General features: G+C 33.5%; 1 protein-coding gene across 3 annotated transcripts in view; it reads right to left on the reverse strand.

Moving 5' to 3' along the window:
• The window catches only part of STXBP5L (syntaxin binding protein 5 like), a 327,805-nt gene that overhangs the window by 292,783 nt on the left and 17,480 nt on the right, over positions 1–17,542 (reverse strand). For all 3 annotated transcript variants that reach the window (XM_012808413.1, XM_012808415.2, XM_012808414.1), the window contains exon 2: positions 170–267. In XM_012808413.1, coding sequence (XP_012663867.1) covers positions 170–267 — 98 coding nt within the window. The remainder of the gene's footprint in view (positions 1–169; positions 268–17,542) is intronic.

A 17,542-nucleotide genomic window follows, 5' to 3' on the forward strand; every position in this document is an offset into this window, starting at 1 on the left:
AAAAAAAAAAAAAAGCCAATAAATTTGACAAACAAGATTTTTACAACAGTTATTCACTTCTAAAGAAACAATAAACTTTATTTAGTCATAAATATTTCTCTTACCTGAATGTTTAAAATAATCTAACTGGTATTAATGTAGTGAAGAATTAAGAAAATAATAAGGATACATTCTTATAGCACCTGTTCTTGTCCCAATAGCCAGAATTTTCTGAACTGGATCAAAGGCTAACGCTGTGGGCTGATAAGGGAAACCATGTCGAACTGTCTGAAAGAGAGAAAATGATACAAATAGCTATCAGGGAAATAAAAATTAAAATCACAACAAATACCATTATATATCCACAAGAATTTCTAAAATTATTTTTAAAAGGAAAAAAAAGGACTTCCACTAAATATTGACAAGAATATGGAGAAATGTAAGCTCATACATTGTTGATAAGAGTGTAAAATGAAACACACACTTTGGAAAAATACCTTACAATTTCTTATAAAATTAAACATATGTTTGTCTTATGACTTGTCAATTCCATTCCTATGTATGTACCCAGGAAAATTAAAAGATATGTCCACAAAATTATTTGTATAAGTATGCCCATCACCTTTATGCATAATAGTAAAGAACTGAAAATAGCCTAGTTGTCCATAAACAAGAGAATCAAATAGGAAACTGAGGTATAATCATACAATGAAGTACTATTCAACAATTTAAAGATACAAACTAATAGATGCAACATAGATGTTTCTGAAAAACATTATGCTAAGAAGCCATACACCAAAGAGTTCACACAATATGATCACATTTATATTTAGCTCAGAATAAGTAAAACTAAGCTATTGTGGGAAAAAAAATCAGAACAGTGATTGCCTTCAGGACTGACTGGTGAATACTGAGGAACTTTATGGAGTAGAGGTGATTTTTTTTATATTGGATTAGACAAGGTATATATTAGTTAAAACTCATCAGTGATAAAATTTGTGATTTCTCCGTATTTCAATTTTACTTCAAGAATAATTAAGAAAAAAGTATTAGAAATAAATCCTAAATTCTAATGTTATATATACTGAAGTATTAAGGGTTAAAGTATACTGACATCTGCAACTTGAAAACACATCCAAAAAATATTGATGTATGGGCAGAGGATGATATATAAAATGAATATATCAAAATGATAATTGTCAAATGTAAGTGGCAAGAATAAACATATGAAAGTTCAAAATATAATTCTTGCAACTTTTCTGTCATTCTGTACCTGGCTTATAAATCTAATAGCATGTATAGAAAAAACATACAGCTAACATCATACCAACCAGTGAAAGAATGTCCTTCTAAGGTTAGAAACCATATAGATATGTCCACTCTCATCCCTTGTCTTCAATACTATACTAAAGATTCTAACCAGAGCAGATAGGCAAGAAAAAGAAATAAGATATATCCAGATTGGAAAGGAAGAACTAAAGCTATCTGCATATGACACAACCTTTTATAAATATAATCCTAAGAAATACAATAAAGATTATAAGAGTTCTGCAAGCTGAGGTTACAAAATTAATGTACAAAGTCCAACTGTGAGATCTCTCAAGATAACTGGAGCTCTTGATGACAAATTACAGAATAGATTTCCATTGCTGCTTATTTAAAATAAATACTTCCCCCCCAAATTTATATTTCATGGCAGAGTTGTTATATTTCACATTTGTTTAACAGCTCTTCAAGTGAATCAGTTTTAAGTACATTTGTTAGATCAATTTCTTATTAAAACTATGTCTGACAATTGCTGAAAAAATACGTGGAAAGATTTGAAGAAAAATATGCACTTAATCATTCACCGACTAAGGATATTGTTTATTAATAAGGACATGTAATATACTTTATATATTTTCATTATCAAGCATTCCATCAATGTCAAGAAAAGAAAATTGACATTTTTTCCAGATTTATAAAAATCAGTGGATATCATTGATTCAATGTGTTTTTATGAAGACAATCTCTCAGTCTGTTATGCGGCAAAATCAGGCATAGAAATTCAATGTTTTACAACTAGATTATATCAAATGCTTTTATGAAGAACTCAAATAAAATTTGATTTTTAAAATAAAAAGTCAAATTGCATTTCTATATGTTAGCATTATACTGTCCAAAAATGAAACCAAGAAAACAACTCTATGTATAACAAATAGCATCCAAAGAAATACACTTGGTAATAATGAATACATGCAAAACTTGTACCCTGAAAACTAATAGGGCATTGTCTAAAAAAATTAAGGAAGACCTACATAAAGACACCCCACATCCACAGATTAAAAGATTTAACATTGTTGAGGTGACAACACCCCCAAAACTGATCTTCAGAATCAATGCAGTCTCTATCAAAATCTCAGCTTTTGCAGAAACTGACAAGCTGACCCCAAAATTCACATGGATATTCAAGAGAGTCAGACTACCAGGTAGCACGTGACTCAGCAGGTAGGGTGCCAGCCCCATATACGGAGGTGGAGGTGGCAGGTTCGAACCCAGCCCTGGACAGTTAAAACAGCAGCAGCAACTACAACAAAAAATAGCCAGGTATGTGATGGGTGCCTGTAGTTCCAGCTACTCGGGAGGCTGAGGCAAGAGTATTGCTTAAGCCCAAGAGTTGGTGGTTGCTGTGAGCTGTGACACCACTGCACTCTACCGAGGGCAACAAAGTAAAACTCTGTTCCAAAAAAAAGAGAGAGTCAGACTGCCAAAACATTCTTGAAAAATTACAAAGTTTTTAAACTCACATTTTCCTATTTTAAAACTTACACAGATCTACAGTAATTGAGAAATAAAGTACCGTCAGTGTAGACCAAAGGAACTGAAATTCCAGAAATAAATCCTCATATTTTCAGCCAAGTGATTTTTGACAAGAGTGCCAAGACACTCAATGAGTATAGTCTTTCAATAAATGATACTGCAACAAATGTATATCCACATGCAAAACAACTAAGTTGGACCCCTTACTTATATCATACACAAAAATTAACTCAAAATGGATCACAGAGATAACCTAAGAGCCAAACTATGAAACTCTTAGTAGAAAGCATATGTTTAAATATTTGTGACTTTGGACTAGGTTATAGTCTTTTAAAAATTGTATATGTCTAATTCACAAAAATTGGATATACTATGTATTTATGGTATACAGCAGGAGTGTCCAACCGGAAGCCTATGGGCTACATGCAGATTATTTGAGGACTATTTTGCTTATTTATGGTGTAGGACATCACAAAAAATATGCATGGACCATTTTTTAAGCTCAGCAGTTGTCATCAGTGTTTTTACATTTAATATGTGCTCGAAAACAACTCTCTTTCTTCCAATGTGAGGCAGAGAAAAGATTGGACTCCCCTGGTGTACAGCAGGATGGTTTGACATATATCTACATTGCAGACTGGCAAGCACTGGTTTCTTAAATATAATGCCAAAAATACTTCTAACAAAAGAAAAAACAAACATATTGAACTCTATTAAAAGTAACTTTTGTGCTATAAAGACACCATTCAAGAAAGTGAAAGGACAATCCACAGAATGGGAAAAAATATTTGTAAATCATATATCTGAATAGTAATATACCCACAGTAATGAAGAACTCTTAAAATTCAATAATAAAAAGGTAGCTCAATTTAAAAATAGGCAAAAGATCTTAAAAGAAATTTACCCAAATATACACAAATGATCAATAAGCACAGAATAAGATACTCAACATCATTAGCCATTACAAAACTGTTTAAAATCATATCCATAATGGGCAACTGTGTACACACAAAGATGTTAACACATGTTGATGAAAATGTGGATAAACTGGAGCTCTAATACATTTCTGGTTGTAATATAAATCCATGCAATGTCTTTAGAAAATTATTTCACTGTTCCTCAAAATGTGAAATATAGAGTTACCATATGTCTCAGCAATTCTGCTCCTAGATATAAACCCAAGAAAAATGAAAACAGAAATCAACACTAAACTTTTATAATCTTCCTAGCAGCATTATTCATAATAATCAAAAAGAAACAACTCAAATGTCCATCAACTGATGAATACATGTGTTATATCCATATAATAGAATATTATACTGATATATGCTACAACATAGATGAACCTTGGAAATGTTATGCTAATTGAAGAAGCTACTCACATTTATATGAAATGTATAGAATAGGAAAATCTAGAGAAACAGTTTATATTAGTGGTTGCCTAGTGATGAGAGTTCAGGGAAACAGGAGTTGACTGATAACTGGATATAAGGTTCCTTTTGGGGGAGGTGAAAATGTACTAAAATTGACTGCAGTGGTTGTTGCACAACTCTGAATACAGTATACATAATAAAAATCTACAGATTTTTACTGTAGAGTCTATATGGGTGAATTTTATCTCAATTTGAAGGAAAATGTTTTTACCCTCAAGAATACAAAATTGTGGAGTTAAAGAACATTCTCCTTAGTAAAGTATCACAAGAGTGGAAGAACAAGTATCCAATTTACTCATTACTAATATAAAACCATTAGATGACCACTACATGCCCACAAAAGAGGAAAACACAATTCAAGTGAGGAGAGAGGAGGGTAGGAGAGGGGGAGGAGGATTGGTAAGGTCTCACCTAATGGGCACAATGTAAGGGTATGTTGCACACCTCCTGGGTGACAGGCTCAGCTACAAATTGGACTTAACAACCTCAAACAACATAACCTAATCATTTCTACCTTCCTATTGATTTGAAAAAAAAGGATATTAAATTGTATTATCAAAAAGTACAATAAGAAGTTGGAGTCAGGTGGTGTAGTTAGGTGATTTCAAAAGAATCAAAAGGATCAATTGATAAAATCAAATTATATAGATGCAATAAATAAAAAAAAGAAGCAAGAAGAAAAATGTAGAATGGAGTCTGAAGACTACTATGTCAAGGTAAAAGATTAAACAGTCATAAAAAGTTATTGAAATACTATACTTCATGTTCAGTTGGTAGCAAAGTTGATCACCACCACCAACAAAAAGATAAAGTTATTAAATATCTATCTTTTATTAATGCAACTTTGCTTTGCTTTTGCTTTACTCGCCCCTCAAAATATTACAAGGATGAGGTGAAGTGGACAATTGCATAATAGTTATATAAATCTCTCTAGATAACTGAAGTGAAGAAATATGTCATAGAGAGAATTGCTTACAAACATGTGGAAGTACTGGTTATATAACCCTGAGTTAAGGAAGGTGCTACCATCTCAGAATGAAATACACACTGCTTTACTGCAAGAAGCACTACCAGAAACAAAATTATTTTCTTTCTTTCTTTCTACTTTTTAATCTGGCAAAAGTGCCTCCCATTAACAGAATCTAACCAGCACCCAGCTAACAAGGAAGTTTGAAAATTTTAATGTTAGAATACTTTTAATTTTAGTTATCTTCACTATAAAGATAAGAACACAAAAGGACCAGAGTCCATCAATCCATGAATGGATAAAAAAAATTGTGGTATATATATACCAGGGAATACTAAGCAACCATAAAAAGAGGGAGATTTTATATCTTTTATGTTTGCCTGGATGAAGCTGGAACATATTCTTCTTAGTAAAGTATCTCAAAAATGGGGGGGAAAAGTATCCAGTATACTATAATATTATGAAACCAATATATAAACATTTATACATTCATATAAATGATAAAACACAAAGACAGCCTAGAAAGAAACAAAGGAGAGGAGAGAGAGGGGAGGAAAGGAGGGAGGACGAGTGGAGAGAGGGTATTTGGCGGGATATCACCATTGTACACAATGTAAGAGTACATTTCAAAATAACTAAGAGTATATGATATATGTCTTACCACAAAGTAAGTGATGTGATAGTTATGTTAATTAGTTTAACCATTCCACATTGTATATCAAATCATCATACTGTACTCCATAAGTGTATACAGTTATGATTTAATAAAAATTAAATTTAAAAAAAAAGGACTAGAGTAAAACTGAGAGCGGTACAATGAAGCAAAGCAGAATTTATATTAGGCCTGCTGTATTACTATCACAGTATTTCAAAAAGCATCAAAACCACCTGTGACAGGGACTTCTATTGTTCTCCAAAATCTGTTTTTCCCCTTCTTCTGTAGTAATACAAGTTTTAGGTCAGCCCACAACAATCTAGTTAACGACTATATTTCCTAGCCTACATCACAGGCTAGAACAGATCCTGAACAAAGGAATGACAACAGAAATAACATATATCCTTAAGAGTAAAGGCAAATAAATACTCCACATTGTTTTCAATAGATACAATGGCAAGAGTTAGAATAGCCATCTTAGGATATGGGACCAGAGCCATATATCGAGGATGGCAAAGCAGCAAGATAGAAAGATACTGTTAGGTTCCTGACACCATACAAGATTGAATCAGTTCTGGGTTGCTTATGCTTGGACAGATTCATAAAAGAGAAATTAATTTCTATATTGCTTACACAACTATTAAGGCCTGTTCTAGCCTAACTTGCATCCTAAAACATACCCCAACCATTCATTCTTAAAACGTAGGAAAATGCTTGCCAGACTATCAAGTCTATTTCTGAAAAATTGCTCCCCAGTATTGATCACTAGTCTAAAAAAATGAAAAAAATGGCTTTAGATATTATAAGACTCCTTATTACTACCCTATTCATGGTTTATGCTGTGAAAGTTGCAAATATCAGGATGAAATCATTTTTTGTCATCCCCAAATAAACTAGAGCTGGGAAATAATGAAGGGAAAAGTATGTTTTCATACCTGAGATAAAGACTGTCTCAATGACTTTCTAAAATAACCCACAAAATTTTTTTTTAGGACTGCAGCTCTTCAGAGAACATTTCCCCAGTAATGGCATTTCCATCAACAAACTGACATCAACAATGGCTTTGTGTCTCCAAAACCAAAAAACTGTTTCCAAACACCTTACATAAATTTCTACTTGTGCCAATAAAAACTTCCCTTTACTCTCCTTTCTTCAGAAGCTATGTGGATTGACATAGCTGTGCCCCTGAGGTTGTAATCCTTATTTCTAATTCCTAAATAAATTCAATATATTTGGAGATTTTTTCATATTTTTTAGTAAACAAAGCATGTATTTATCATATCTAAATACTACTGACATGCCAAAGCTATCATTTCTATATTTGAGCATAGAACTCTTAGAAGCATTGCACCAAGTTTCATATAATTATATAAATGTAACCACTGGAAACTATCAGGTATAGAACAAACCCACCTATGTGTAACAGGTGATAGAATATTCCAATTATGCAATAAGTTTATTTTATTTAAACATTCATCTTTATTTGTCTACAAATAGTTATGGTTACATAAAATGTACTTTTTATGAGATCAGTTCACTTGTCTGGTTTGATCTACAAGTGCTATCCACTATCCTTTGGGTAAAAGATAGAGTGGGCCAAATCATTTCAGATCTTGAATCTAAAAATTAAAAATGCAGTTTTTGGCAGGGGCCAGGTTTGAACCCGCCACCTCTGGTATATAGGGCTGGTCCCCTACTACCTTGAACCACAGGCACCACCCCACAAAAAAGAGTAAACTAAATCATTTTAAGGTCCCTTTTGTCAATGAAAATAAAATCTTAAGGCTCCCCCCTCCCAGCAGCTAACTGACTAGACACCCTTTTGGCAAAGGGGATACCCTACAACTGAGCTGCTAGCCATGAGAAGGGAGATAAGACATGCCTTATCATGTCCTATCTCCCTTCTTAAAGATATCCTTTGGGACTCATTAACAGGCCTAACTCTACGTAAGACATACCTGCAGGTCCTCAACATACATAACAAACCATTTAAGTCTGGGCATATGTCCTGTAGTTTATATATGATTTTTTAAATTTAATTTTATTATTATTATTATTTCTTTTTGTAGAGACAGAGTCATATTTTATTGTCCTTGATAGAGTGCTGCGGCATCACGGTTCACAGCAATCTCCAACTCCTGGGCTTAAGCCATTCTCTTGCCTCAGCCTCCCGCATAGCTGGGACTACAGACGCCTGCCACAACACCCAGCTATTTTTTGGTTGCAGTTCAGCGGGGCTGGGTTTGAACCTGCCAACCTCGGTATATGGGGCCAGCACCCTACTCACTGAGCCACAGGCACTGCCCTGTATCTGATTAACAGATCCTTATCTTAAGCATTCATTTTCAATGACTCCTGATCTTCTAGACAATGCCTAACTCTTTCAGCCAATTGTCAACTAAAGAATCTTTAAACTCACCTATAGTCTGCAAGCTCCCCTACCCGGCTTTGAAATGTCTCACCTTTTGGGGCCAAACCAATGTATGCCTTCCACATATTGATTTATGCCTTTACCTGTTATTCCTGTCTCCTTGAAAAGTATAAAACCAAACTGTAACCTCACCACAGCAAGTCCACTTGCTCAAAGCTCTTGGGCATGGTTCTGGACCATAGTCCTCAAATTTGGCTCAAAATAAACCTCTTTTAATTATTTTATAGAACATGGTTTCTCTTCTGTTGATACCTCCAATTCCATTTATATTTCTAATATAAATACTCATACTAGAAACTACAGTAGACTTGAGAGACACATGAGACAGGTTATTTCTCACTAATAGTCTCACTTCAAAGAAACTTCAAAAACCTCACCAAAAATAATTGTGCAATGCTATACTATGTATAAGACATTCACTAGGCTTATCAGTATTGATTTTCATAAAGAAAACATCAACTGTGCATCATATTTCCTAATAAGTAGGGATAAGGTTATTTTACAAGGGGTATTTCCCCCAACAGGGTGTATTTCCCCTACCATGAACTTGAAAGCTGCATGAGATAGGGTAGAAAAGAATGACAAAGATTTCCACTGTGCTATATTATCAATATTGAGGTTTAATGCAGGGTATTTTGCTTTTAAGTTTTTTTTGACTTGATGATAGCAGCTGAAAAATAGGTGGTACACTGGTCAGCTCAGGATAGCAATTGTTGGTTTAATAAGATAACAAACAGCCAAAACTCATCCAAATTACTTTTTAAATTATTATATTATATACCCATAGTGTTCCTTAATACCATATATAGTAAACAAGAGCCCCTAACTCTAACAAGATGGCAATTTGTGAGCTCTTTCACCAAAATATCAGTTTTAAGGAAACTAGGTAATCTGTGAGGCAATTTGTGAGCTCTTTCACCAAAATATCAGTTTTAAGGAAACTAGGTAATCTCCAAGATAACAAAGAAAAGCAATTCAGAAATTCAGAAATTTATCAAAGGAAATTAAAAAGGAGACTGAAATAATAAAACTTCAAATAGAAATCTTGGAACTGAGAAGAATATGTGCTGCAATGAAAAACTCCTTAAAGACACAATGAACCAAGCAGAAGAATGAATCAGTGAGTCTGAAGATAGGCTATTTGAAAATACAGAGAGAAGAAAAAAGAATGAAAAGGAATAAAGATCACCTACAGTACATAAAAAAAAAAAAAGAAAAATCACATCAAAAAAACAAATCTAAGAATTGTTTATGTTCAAGAGGGAATTGAGCAAAAGTAAGAGGTAGAAAGTTTATTCAAATAAATAAAACTAGAGAAAAATATAAATATCCAGGTACAAGAAAATCTTCTAATACCAAAAAGATTGAACCCAAATAAAACTACCCTAAGGCATTTAATAATCAAACTCCCAAAGATCAAAGACAAAGAGAAAATCCTAATAGCAGTGAGAGATAAGCAAATAACATGTAAAGGATTTCTGATTCATCTGGCAAAAGACTTCTCAATGGAATCCCTACAGGACAGAAGAGGGTAAAATAGCCTTCCTGGTTTCTAGTCTTCTCTGAGTCTCATACCAGTATCTTCCTTAGTGGCCATAAAAGAACCTCTGAGCCCTGCCAAAGCTTTGAAGCTTTTCAAGGCCCTCACAATCCAAACAAAATTTATCTTGCTTCTTCCCTCACCTTAGTGAGAGTAGAGATTATGAGCTACAGGATCCCTTCAAAAACTTGGGGTACTCATGTGCTCTCCACCTGGTAGGCCAGGGCTTACCACTGGCACAAGGTCAAAAGAACATGTCAGCAGCTGGCTCTTCCACACAAATATCAACCAACAACAGGGAAACAACTCAACAAGTCAACATAAGTCTTTCAATTCAAACAAACATGCAGTATATGATTCATACCACAAGTACCACCTGCCCTCTCAGAGATTATCTGGGCGACATAAATCAATTCACACTACTGCTAAAGATCACAGGTCAAGCATAACTTTAGAGGTTCATCAAACCACTAGAATACTCCATCAGGCACTCAGGACCAGCAACCCTTTCCCTGGCATAGTCAGGGATAAATCATCAAGGACCCAGAGACAGGTCTGCAAGCCAGGCTTAGGACCCCCTAGGTCTCAATCAAGAAGCCAGAAGAGGAGGAATTAGTGAAAGAATTCCAGAAATAAGAAAAATCAGAATGAAATAACAGCCCCAAAAGAAAACAATAACTCCTTACCAATGAATAAAATAAAATTAAAATGACCAATACTTTCAAATATGGATTATAAGGAAGCTCAGCAAAATACAAGAGAAAATGGAAACCCAAAAGAAAGAAACCACAAAAATAATACAGAAAATAAATTTTAAAACCACTAGAAAAATTAAATTATTTTAAAAAATAAAACAGAACTTCTAGAAATGAAATATTTATTTAAGAAAATAAAAAAACACAGTGGAAAGAAGAATAGATTAGATCAGAGAGAAGAATTTCAGAGCTTGAGGACACACTTTAGAATTAAATAAGTCAGTCAAAAAATAGAGAAAAAGAGAAACAAGCAAAGCCTACAAAAAATAAGGGATTATGTAAAGGGAACTAAGGTAACAATCATAAACATCCCTGAGGGTAAAGAAAAAACACAGGAGTTGGAAAACCAATTTGAGAGAACTATTGAGAAAAACTTCCCTGGTCTTATGGGAAATTTATATATCCATGTACAATGGACACCTGGGAAATTCATTGCAAAGAGGCAATCATCATGATATGTAGTCATCAGACTGGCCAAAGTTAACACAACAGAGGAACTCCAATGAGCTACAAGGCAAAAACATCAGGTAACTTACAAAGGAAAACCCATCAGGCAAACTGCATAGTTCTCAGCTGAGACCTTATAAGCCAGAATAATGTGGGGGCTCAGTCTCAATTTTCTCAGATACAATAATAATGGCCAGCCTAGAATTTTGCACTCCATAATTAAGTTTCTTATATTAGAGAGAAACAAAGACTTTTTCAGATAAGCAAACACTGAGGAAATTTGTTAAGCTCAGACCTGGCCTGCAGGAAGTATTCAGAACTGCATTACACATGGATTAGCAAAATAGATGACCACCAATGTAAAAATAACACAAACACTAATGACAGCTGATGAGCAAGAGAAAAGGTACATGTATATTTTTTATGATGTGCAACACCAAAGACAGGCAAAATAGTCCTCAAATAATCTGCAGGTAGCCCACAGGCTGTAGGCTGGATGTCCCTAACTCTGTATTGACTTGACTTGATATCAATATTGAAATAGACTAATTAAAAGCAAATTAAGATGAAGACAAACTTCACCTACTATAACAGTTTTACAGTATTATAAAACAGATTTGCAAATGCAGTATATAATTTTAGTTAAGTGGCAGTCAATACACTTTTCAACCTCATTACCAAATTTTAACTTCAAGTAACACAAATTAACACTTAAAACTGTTACAGAGAACACATGGGAACTACAGGAGTAACACACAAAGCATTGGCTTACTGACGGCATGGAACACCAACTTTAAACTCTGACTTTTCTTCTGGACCTAGTTGAGTGCCAGTTGCTTGAGTTCTGGATAGCAAGGAGTTTACTGTCTTCTAGTGGTATAAAATGTGTACAGCGTTGTCAGCCAGATAATTTCTCTTCTGAAATTCAGTTAAGATAACTGCTTTAGCAGACATCACATAGTTCAGGAAAAAAATCAGATTATAGTGAGCCTCCCTCATTCACACTAACACATGTACAAACATAATAGAGCTTTCTATAGGATTTTTGAAGTTCAATTTCTATAGTTTTATTTTTAAATTCATTTTATTTCTATGGTAACTGGAATTTTGTGTATTTGCCTGAGTATAGAAAAATACTAAAGTGATTTGATGGGTTTAATTACTCTTATGAAAAACAAGAGTTATTTCAAATCTATTTATCTGTTAGAATTTAAAAGGCTGCCTACTAGAGATTTTTACATGGAGGAAAAAAAATTTGCATTAATTTCTCAAAGAAAGGAAAATAAAATGTGAATAAATGGATAAATAATGCACATAAAAAGAGAACAAGAAATTATTATGCTTATTTAGGAAAGTTGTTTTCAAAACCCTATTTCAAGTGTATACAGTCATTTCTTGTATAATGACATTTCAGTCAATGGCAGAAAACATTTACAATAATTATCCCCCAAAATTATAATATATATTTTTACTGTATCTTTTCTATGTTTAGACAAAACAAATACCATTTTATAACAATTGCCTGTAGTATTCCACACAATAACCTTCTATATAAGTTTGTAGTGTAGAAGCAATAGGCTATACATATAGCTAGGTACATAGTAGGTTATACTATCAAAGTTTGTGTTAGGTACACTGTGTGACGTTAACACAATGACCACACTGCCTAACAACACAATTCTCAGAACATATCCCTGTCACTAAGCAACATGTGACTGTATGGTAATATGCTAAACAATAATTATGGTCTAACAATTATATAACAAATATAAATCAACCAATATGGATTGTTACCTATTTATCAATAAGAAAAATTTCTTTTATCTAGTTATTGATAAGAAAAAAACTTTCTCTCATCTAGTTTTACCATATTGTAGCAACTTTAGCTACAAAAGCTGATTCAAAAGTACTAAATTGCTGAAGAAGAAGAAAGAAGGAAGTAGTAGTAGAAGGAAGAAGAAGGAAGAAGTTGTAGTAGTAGCAGTAGTAGAAGGAAGAAGAAGGAGGAAATCAGGAGGAAGAAAAAAGGAAGGAGGAGGAAGAAGAGAAATGAACAACATCTAACAGCTGCTATCAGCAGCAGTTTACCTGGCGCCAACAAGTAGGCCGTGGTGTTCTGCTTAATATGGAAAATTTCACAGAAAACCAAAATCAAATAACGGTAATCTATGACTTTGATGAAACCAAAACAAACAAACAAAAAATACTTCTACAGAATCACCTCTGTGTACTGATAACCATAACAATATTGTACAAACCACACTAATAATTAAAGATTCCCTTCATCCGGCTGATATAAGCAACTGCTTTTTCTTTGCCTGTTATTCAGCCCCATGCCATTCCTCCAGTCTTCTAGATAAAAAATCTTAAGACACCAAATGATAGGATTGTTCTTACTTTCTGACAACACCCAATTCATGCTCCTTCGAACTTTGTCTAGAACCACCTACACAAGCCCATGTCCCATAATAGTCCCTCCCTATGGTATATTGTCTTTTTTGTTCAAAAAAATGCAACTTTGTTTAACTACAAGTGTGCAGTCTTTGGCTAATGGGCACAGACACCGAATTTCCTTTTAAACTTTCCAAAACTCACCTACCTAAAATCACAAGAATAGCAGATACACATCAATCTCAAGAAAGAGACTGACAGATTTGACTAGAGAAAAAAATATTAATTTATATAAATTATAAAAATTAGGAAATAGATGGAAATACATACACTACATATTAATATATGACAGAGGATAAAAAATCATAGAGTCACACATACACCAAAACAAATGTTAAAATATTAAAGATCAAAACACCCAAATATAAAAGAAAATAGGAATTAACAGTCAATCAAAACTCTGGACTGTAGAGGCATTTCCTTGATTAGGAAAGAGATTGATAGATTTGACTACAGAAATAAAACATAAATTTATATAAATCATAAAAATCAAGAACGACATGCAAATAATTGGGGAATATTTTACAAAAATATAATATGCAAAAGAGTAATCCATTTAATATGTAAAGATTTTATACAAACTAACAGAAAATTATTAAGAATCAATAGATAATAAGATAAAGGATATGAAAAGACAATTCATAAAAATCCTCAACTGGTTAATAAATATCTGAGAAAATAAAACCATTAGTAATCAAAAAATGTAAATTAAAAAACTGTTAAATTCTGGGCAGCACCTGTGGCTCAAAGGATGGGGCGCCAGCCCTATATACCAGAGGTGGCCGGATTCAAGCCCAGCCCCAGCCAAAAATTGTTAAATTCTATTTTTCATTTACTAATTAGTAAATAGTATTTATTATTTTACTAAAAAATATAGTAAATACTTAGTAAAAATATTTCCAAATATCTAAAGTTGTTGAGCATACCACTAAACTGACAGTTATATATTACTACAGTGAGTTTAAATTGGTGAATCCTTTTTAAAAGTAATTCAACAAGTTATGTAAAGACTATAACTATTTTATACCTAGAGATCTAGTCCAGGGAAATAATGCTAAATATGTTGAAGACTTAATGCTCACAGACATACATAACAGCATTACTATAAAAAAAATAGAAAAACTAAAACAATCTGAATTTCCTATAATAAAGAAAAGGTACATCCATTAGATGTATTGTTATAGAATCATTAAATTTACATAACGGAAAAATTCATAGCAACATGAAAAATGTTTGTATATTAATGTTAATTGAAAAAAATTATTGATGGGGTGGTGCCTGTGGCTCAAAGGAGTAGGGTGCAGGCCCCATATACTGAAGGTGGTGGCTTCAAACCCACCCCTGGCCCAAAACTGCAAAAAAAAAAAAAAGAAAGAAAGAAAAAAATTATTGATGTAAAATACAATATAAGATCCATAGCACATACCAAAATATAACTGACTGACTAGACAATACAATATACAAATAGCAGAACCATATGTGATAACAGAATTCTGACCCACCACCTCTGCAGCAAGCAGCAAATCAAATCATAATCCCAGAAGAAACCAGTCTGAGAATTAAAAATACAACCTCTGCAGCCATCAGACCAGAATAATCAGGAATTAGTCAATGACTGCCAGATTTCCTAATTTTTGCAGTTCCCTCCCCCACAACACTTCCAACTCAATACGGACTGAAGTCAAATATGTTTCCCAAACCAATCAGATAGGATGCTCCATTTGTTAATAGCCTACCTCCAGCTTCCCATGAAACAACTTACTCTAAGAATATACCTGAAGCCTACCCTTTTTTCACTATAAAGATTTCCCATTTTCTTGCCTGCCTTTGGAATCTCTGACAAATGCAAATGATTGTGGTTGATTCGCTTCTCATAGCAAGCTCTATATAAGTAGCCTCAGTTCTCATTTGGTGGTTTTTATTAATTTCTAAATAGCAAGAAACTAAACTTAATACTGAAATAAAATGTACCTAAAAATAATAAATAATCATTGCCTGCATCTGAGTGTTTGAAGTATGGATACTTTAGCATGTTTTTCACTCTACCCTGCTTCATTTTCTGTAATGAGCATGCCTACATTTATAATGAAAATATAACTATTCAATTAAAAACATTCAATGTACTATTACTCACCAATAAAAAAAAATTGCTGATTCATTCCAAATATGCAATTCTCAAAAAAAAAATATGCTGTGTAAAAGAAACACACACAGACACTTACTCTGCCTATGATGTGATTCTATTTATATGAAGTCCAAGAATAGTTAAGAATAAGGTATGGTGATAAAAGTCAAAAATTAGTTGCCACTAGTAGAGGTGGGAAATTGGAAACGAGCAGGAAAAATTTTAAGAAAATTTAAGATGTTCTATATCTTGCTCTGACTGATGGTTACACAGATATGTATATAACTGTCAAAAATCACTGCACTGAGTACTTAAAATCAATGAATTTTATTGTATATAAATTATACCTCAAATATTTTCCTCCTGTTCTTTTTCATTTTGTTTTCAGTAATCAGTTCACAAATGTTTAGCTCTTAATATCTTATCCTCTATTTATTTGTCTTTTGCTCCAAGCTTTTTAAATCTCCTTTGCGCTCCTCAGAACATATATGGGCATTGTTAAAATTAAATAAAATTACTTCTAGGAAATAAATCAACCTGCTCTACATGAAGACAGAAATTAGAATATTAGAGAAACTTCTGCTTACAAAATGAGGTCACAGAAACAAGCTGGCTTCACTCTCTCCCAAGAAAACAAAACAAATCTACAGCACCAAGATTACAATTGGCAATATCCCAGAACTCAAATATAAGAGTGGATCAGTTCCTGCTGCCACAGAGAAGTGAAAAATCTCTGAGCAGATGGTAAGAGAATCAGACTTCCATATCCCCAATGCCCCTCTTCCAAATCTGCTCAGCATCAAGCATACAGAAAATATTCCCATAACACACAGCTTCTATACTGAAAAAAAGTGAAATAAAATGAATAAGCCTCCCTACCATTGTGGCTTTCCTAACAGGAGACCGATATCTGTGCTAATCCACATGAAGCATTAAGAATGCCTGAAAGGAGAAATATCCCTGAAGACAGCCAGAGACAAAGGAGGAAGGTAGGTCTAGGAATCCTGCTCTATAAAGGAAACACCAAAGTATAGTGGCTATTCAGTAGTACCACACCATAGGAGGTTCAATCTTCTGGTTCTCTAGGCAAAAACCCATAGAGAAGTTAACATGTGACTGGGATGTCCCCTTTGGAACTTCCTCCTTTTAGGAATGTAGGCACTCTTGATTGTTTTCTAGTACTGACACAAACCTGGGCTTAAGGCAACATCTTGCACTGTAAAGGTGAATTCTCTGACAAATAATTTAAAATTGCAGTTACAATGAAATACAGTGACCTTCAAGACAATGCAGAAGGGCAATTCAAAAAGTTATCAGAGAAACTTTACAAAGAGATTGAAACAATTTTAAAAATTCAAATAGAAGGAATTTAGGGTGATCAACATGAAAAGAGCAAACAGCCCCACTAAAAACTGAAAAGAGACATCAACAGAAACTTTTCTCATAAGGACAGATGAATGGCCAACAAACACATGGAAAAAAATGCTCATCACCCCTAATCATTAGAAAAATACAAATCAAAACCACTTTGAGATATAATCTAACCCCCGTGTTAGAGGAGACCACATCACAGTGTTGGCACCCATGTCAAAAGCTTTCAAAGTAACAGATGCTGGCATGGGTATGGAGAGAAGGGAACACTTATCCACTATTGGTGGGACTGCAATCAAATTCAGCCACTATGGAAAGAAGTGGAGAGTCCTCAAAGAACTAAAAGTAGATCTACCATTTGATTCTGAAATCTCATTACCAGACATCTACACAAAAGAAAAAAAAGACATTTTACCATGCTGAATATTTATAACAGCATAATTCAAAATCACAAAGATGTGGAAATAACCCAAATGTCTTTCAATACATGAATGGATTAATAAATCATGGTATATGTATACTATGGAATACTAGTCAGTCATAAAAGAGATCAAGATTTTAAATCTTTTGTAACAACCTGGACAGCTTT

Source organism: Otolemur garnettii, unplaced genomic scaffold (assembly GCF_000181295.1).
Source record: "Otolemur garnettii isolate 467f Iridium unplaced genomic scaffold, OtoGar3 scaffold00089, whole genome shotgun sequence".
Classification (NCBI taxonomy): Eukaryota; Metazoa; Chordata; class Mammalia; order Primates; family Galagidae; genus Otolemur; species Otolemur garnettii.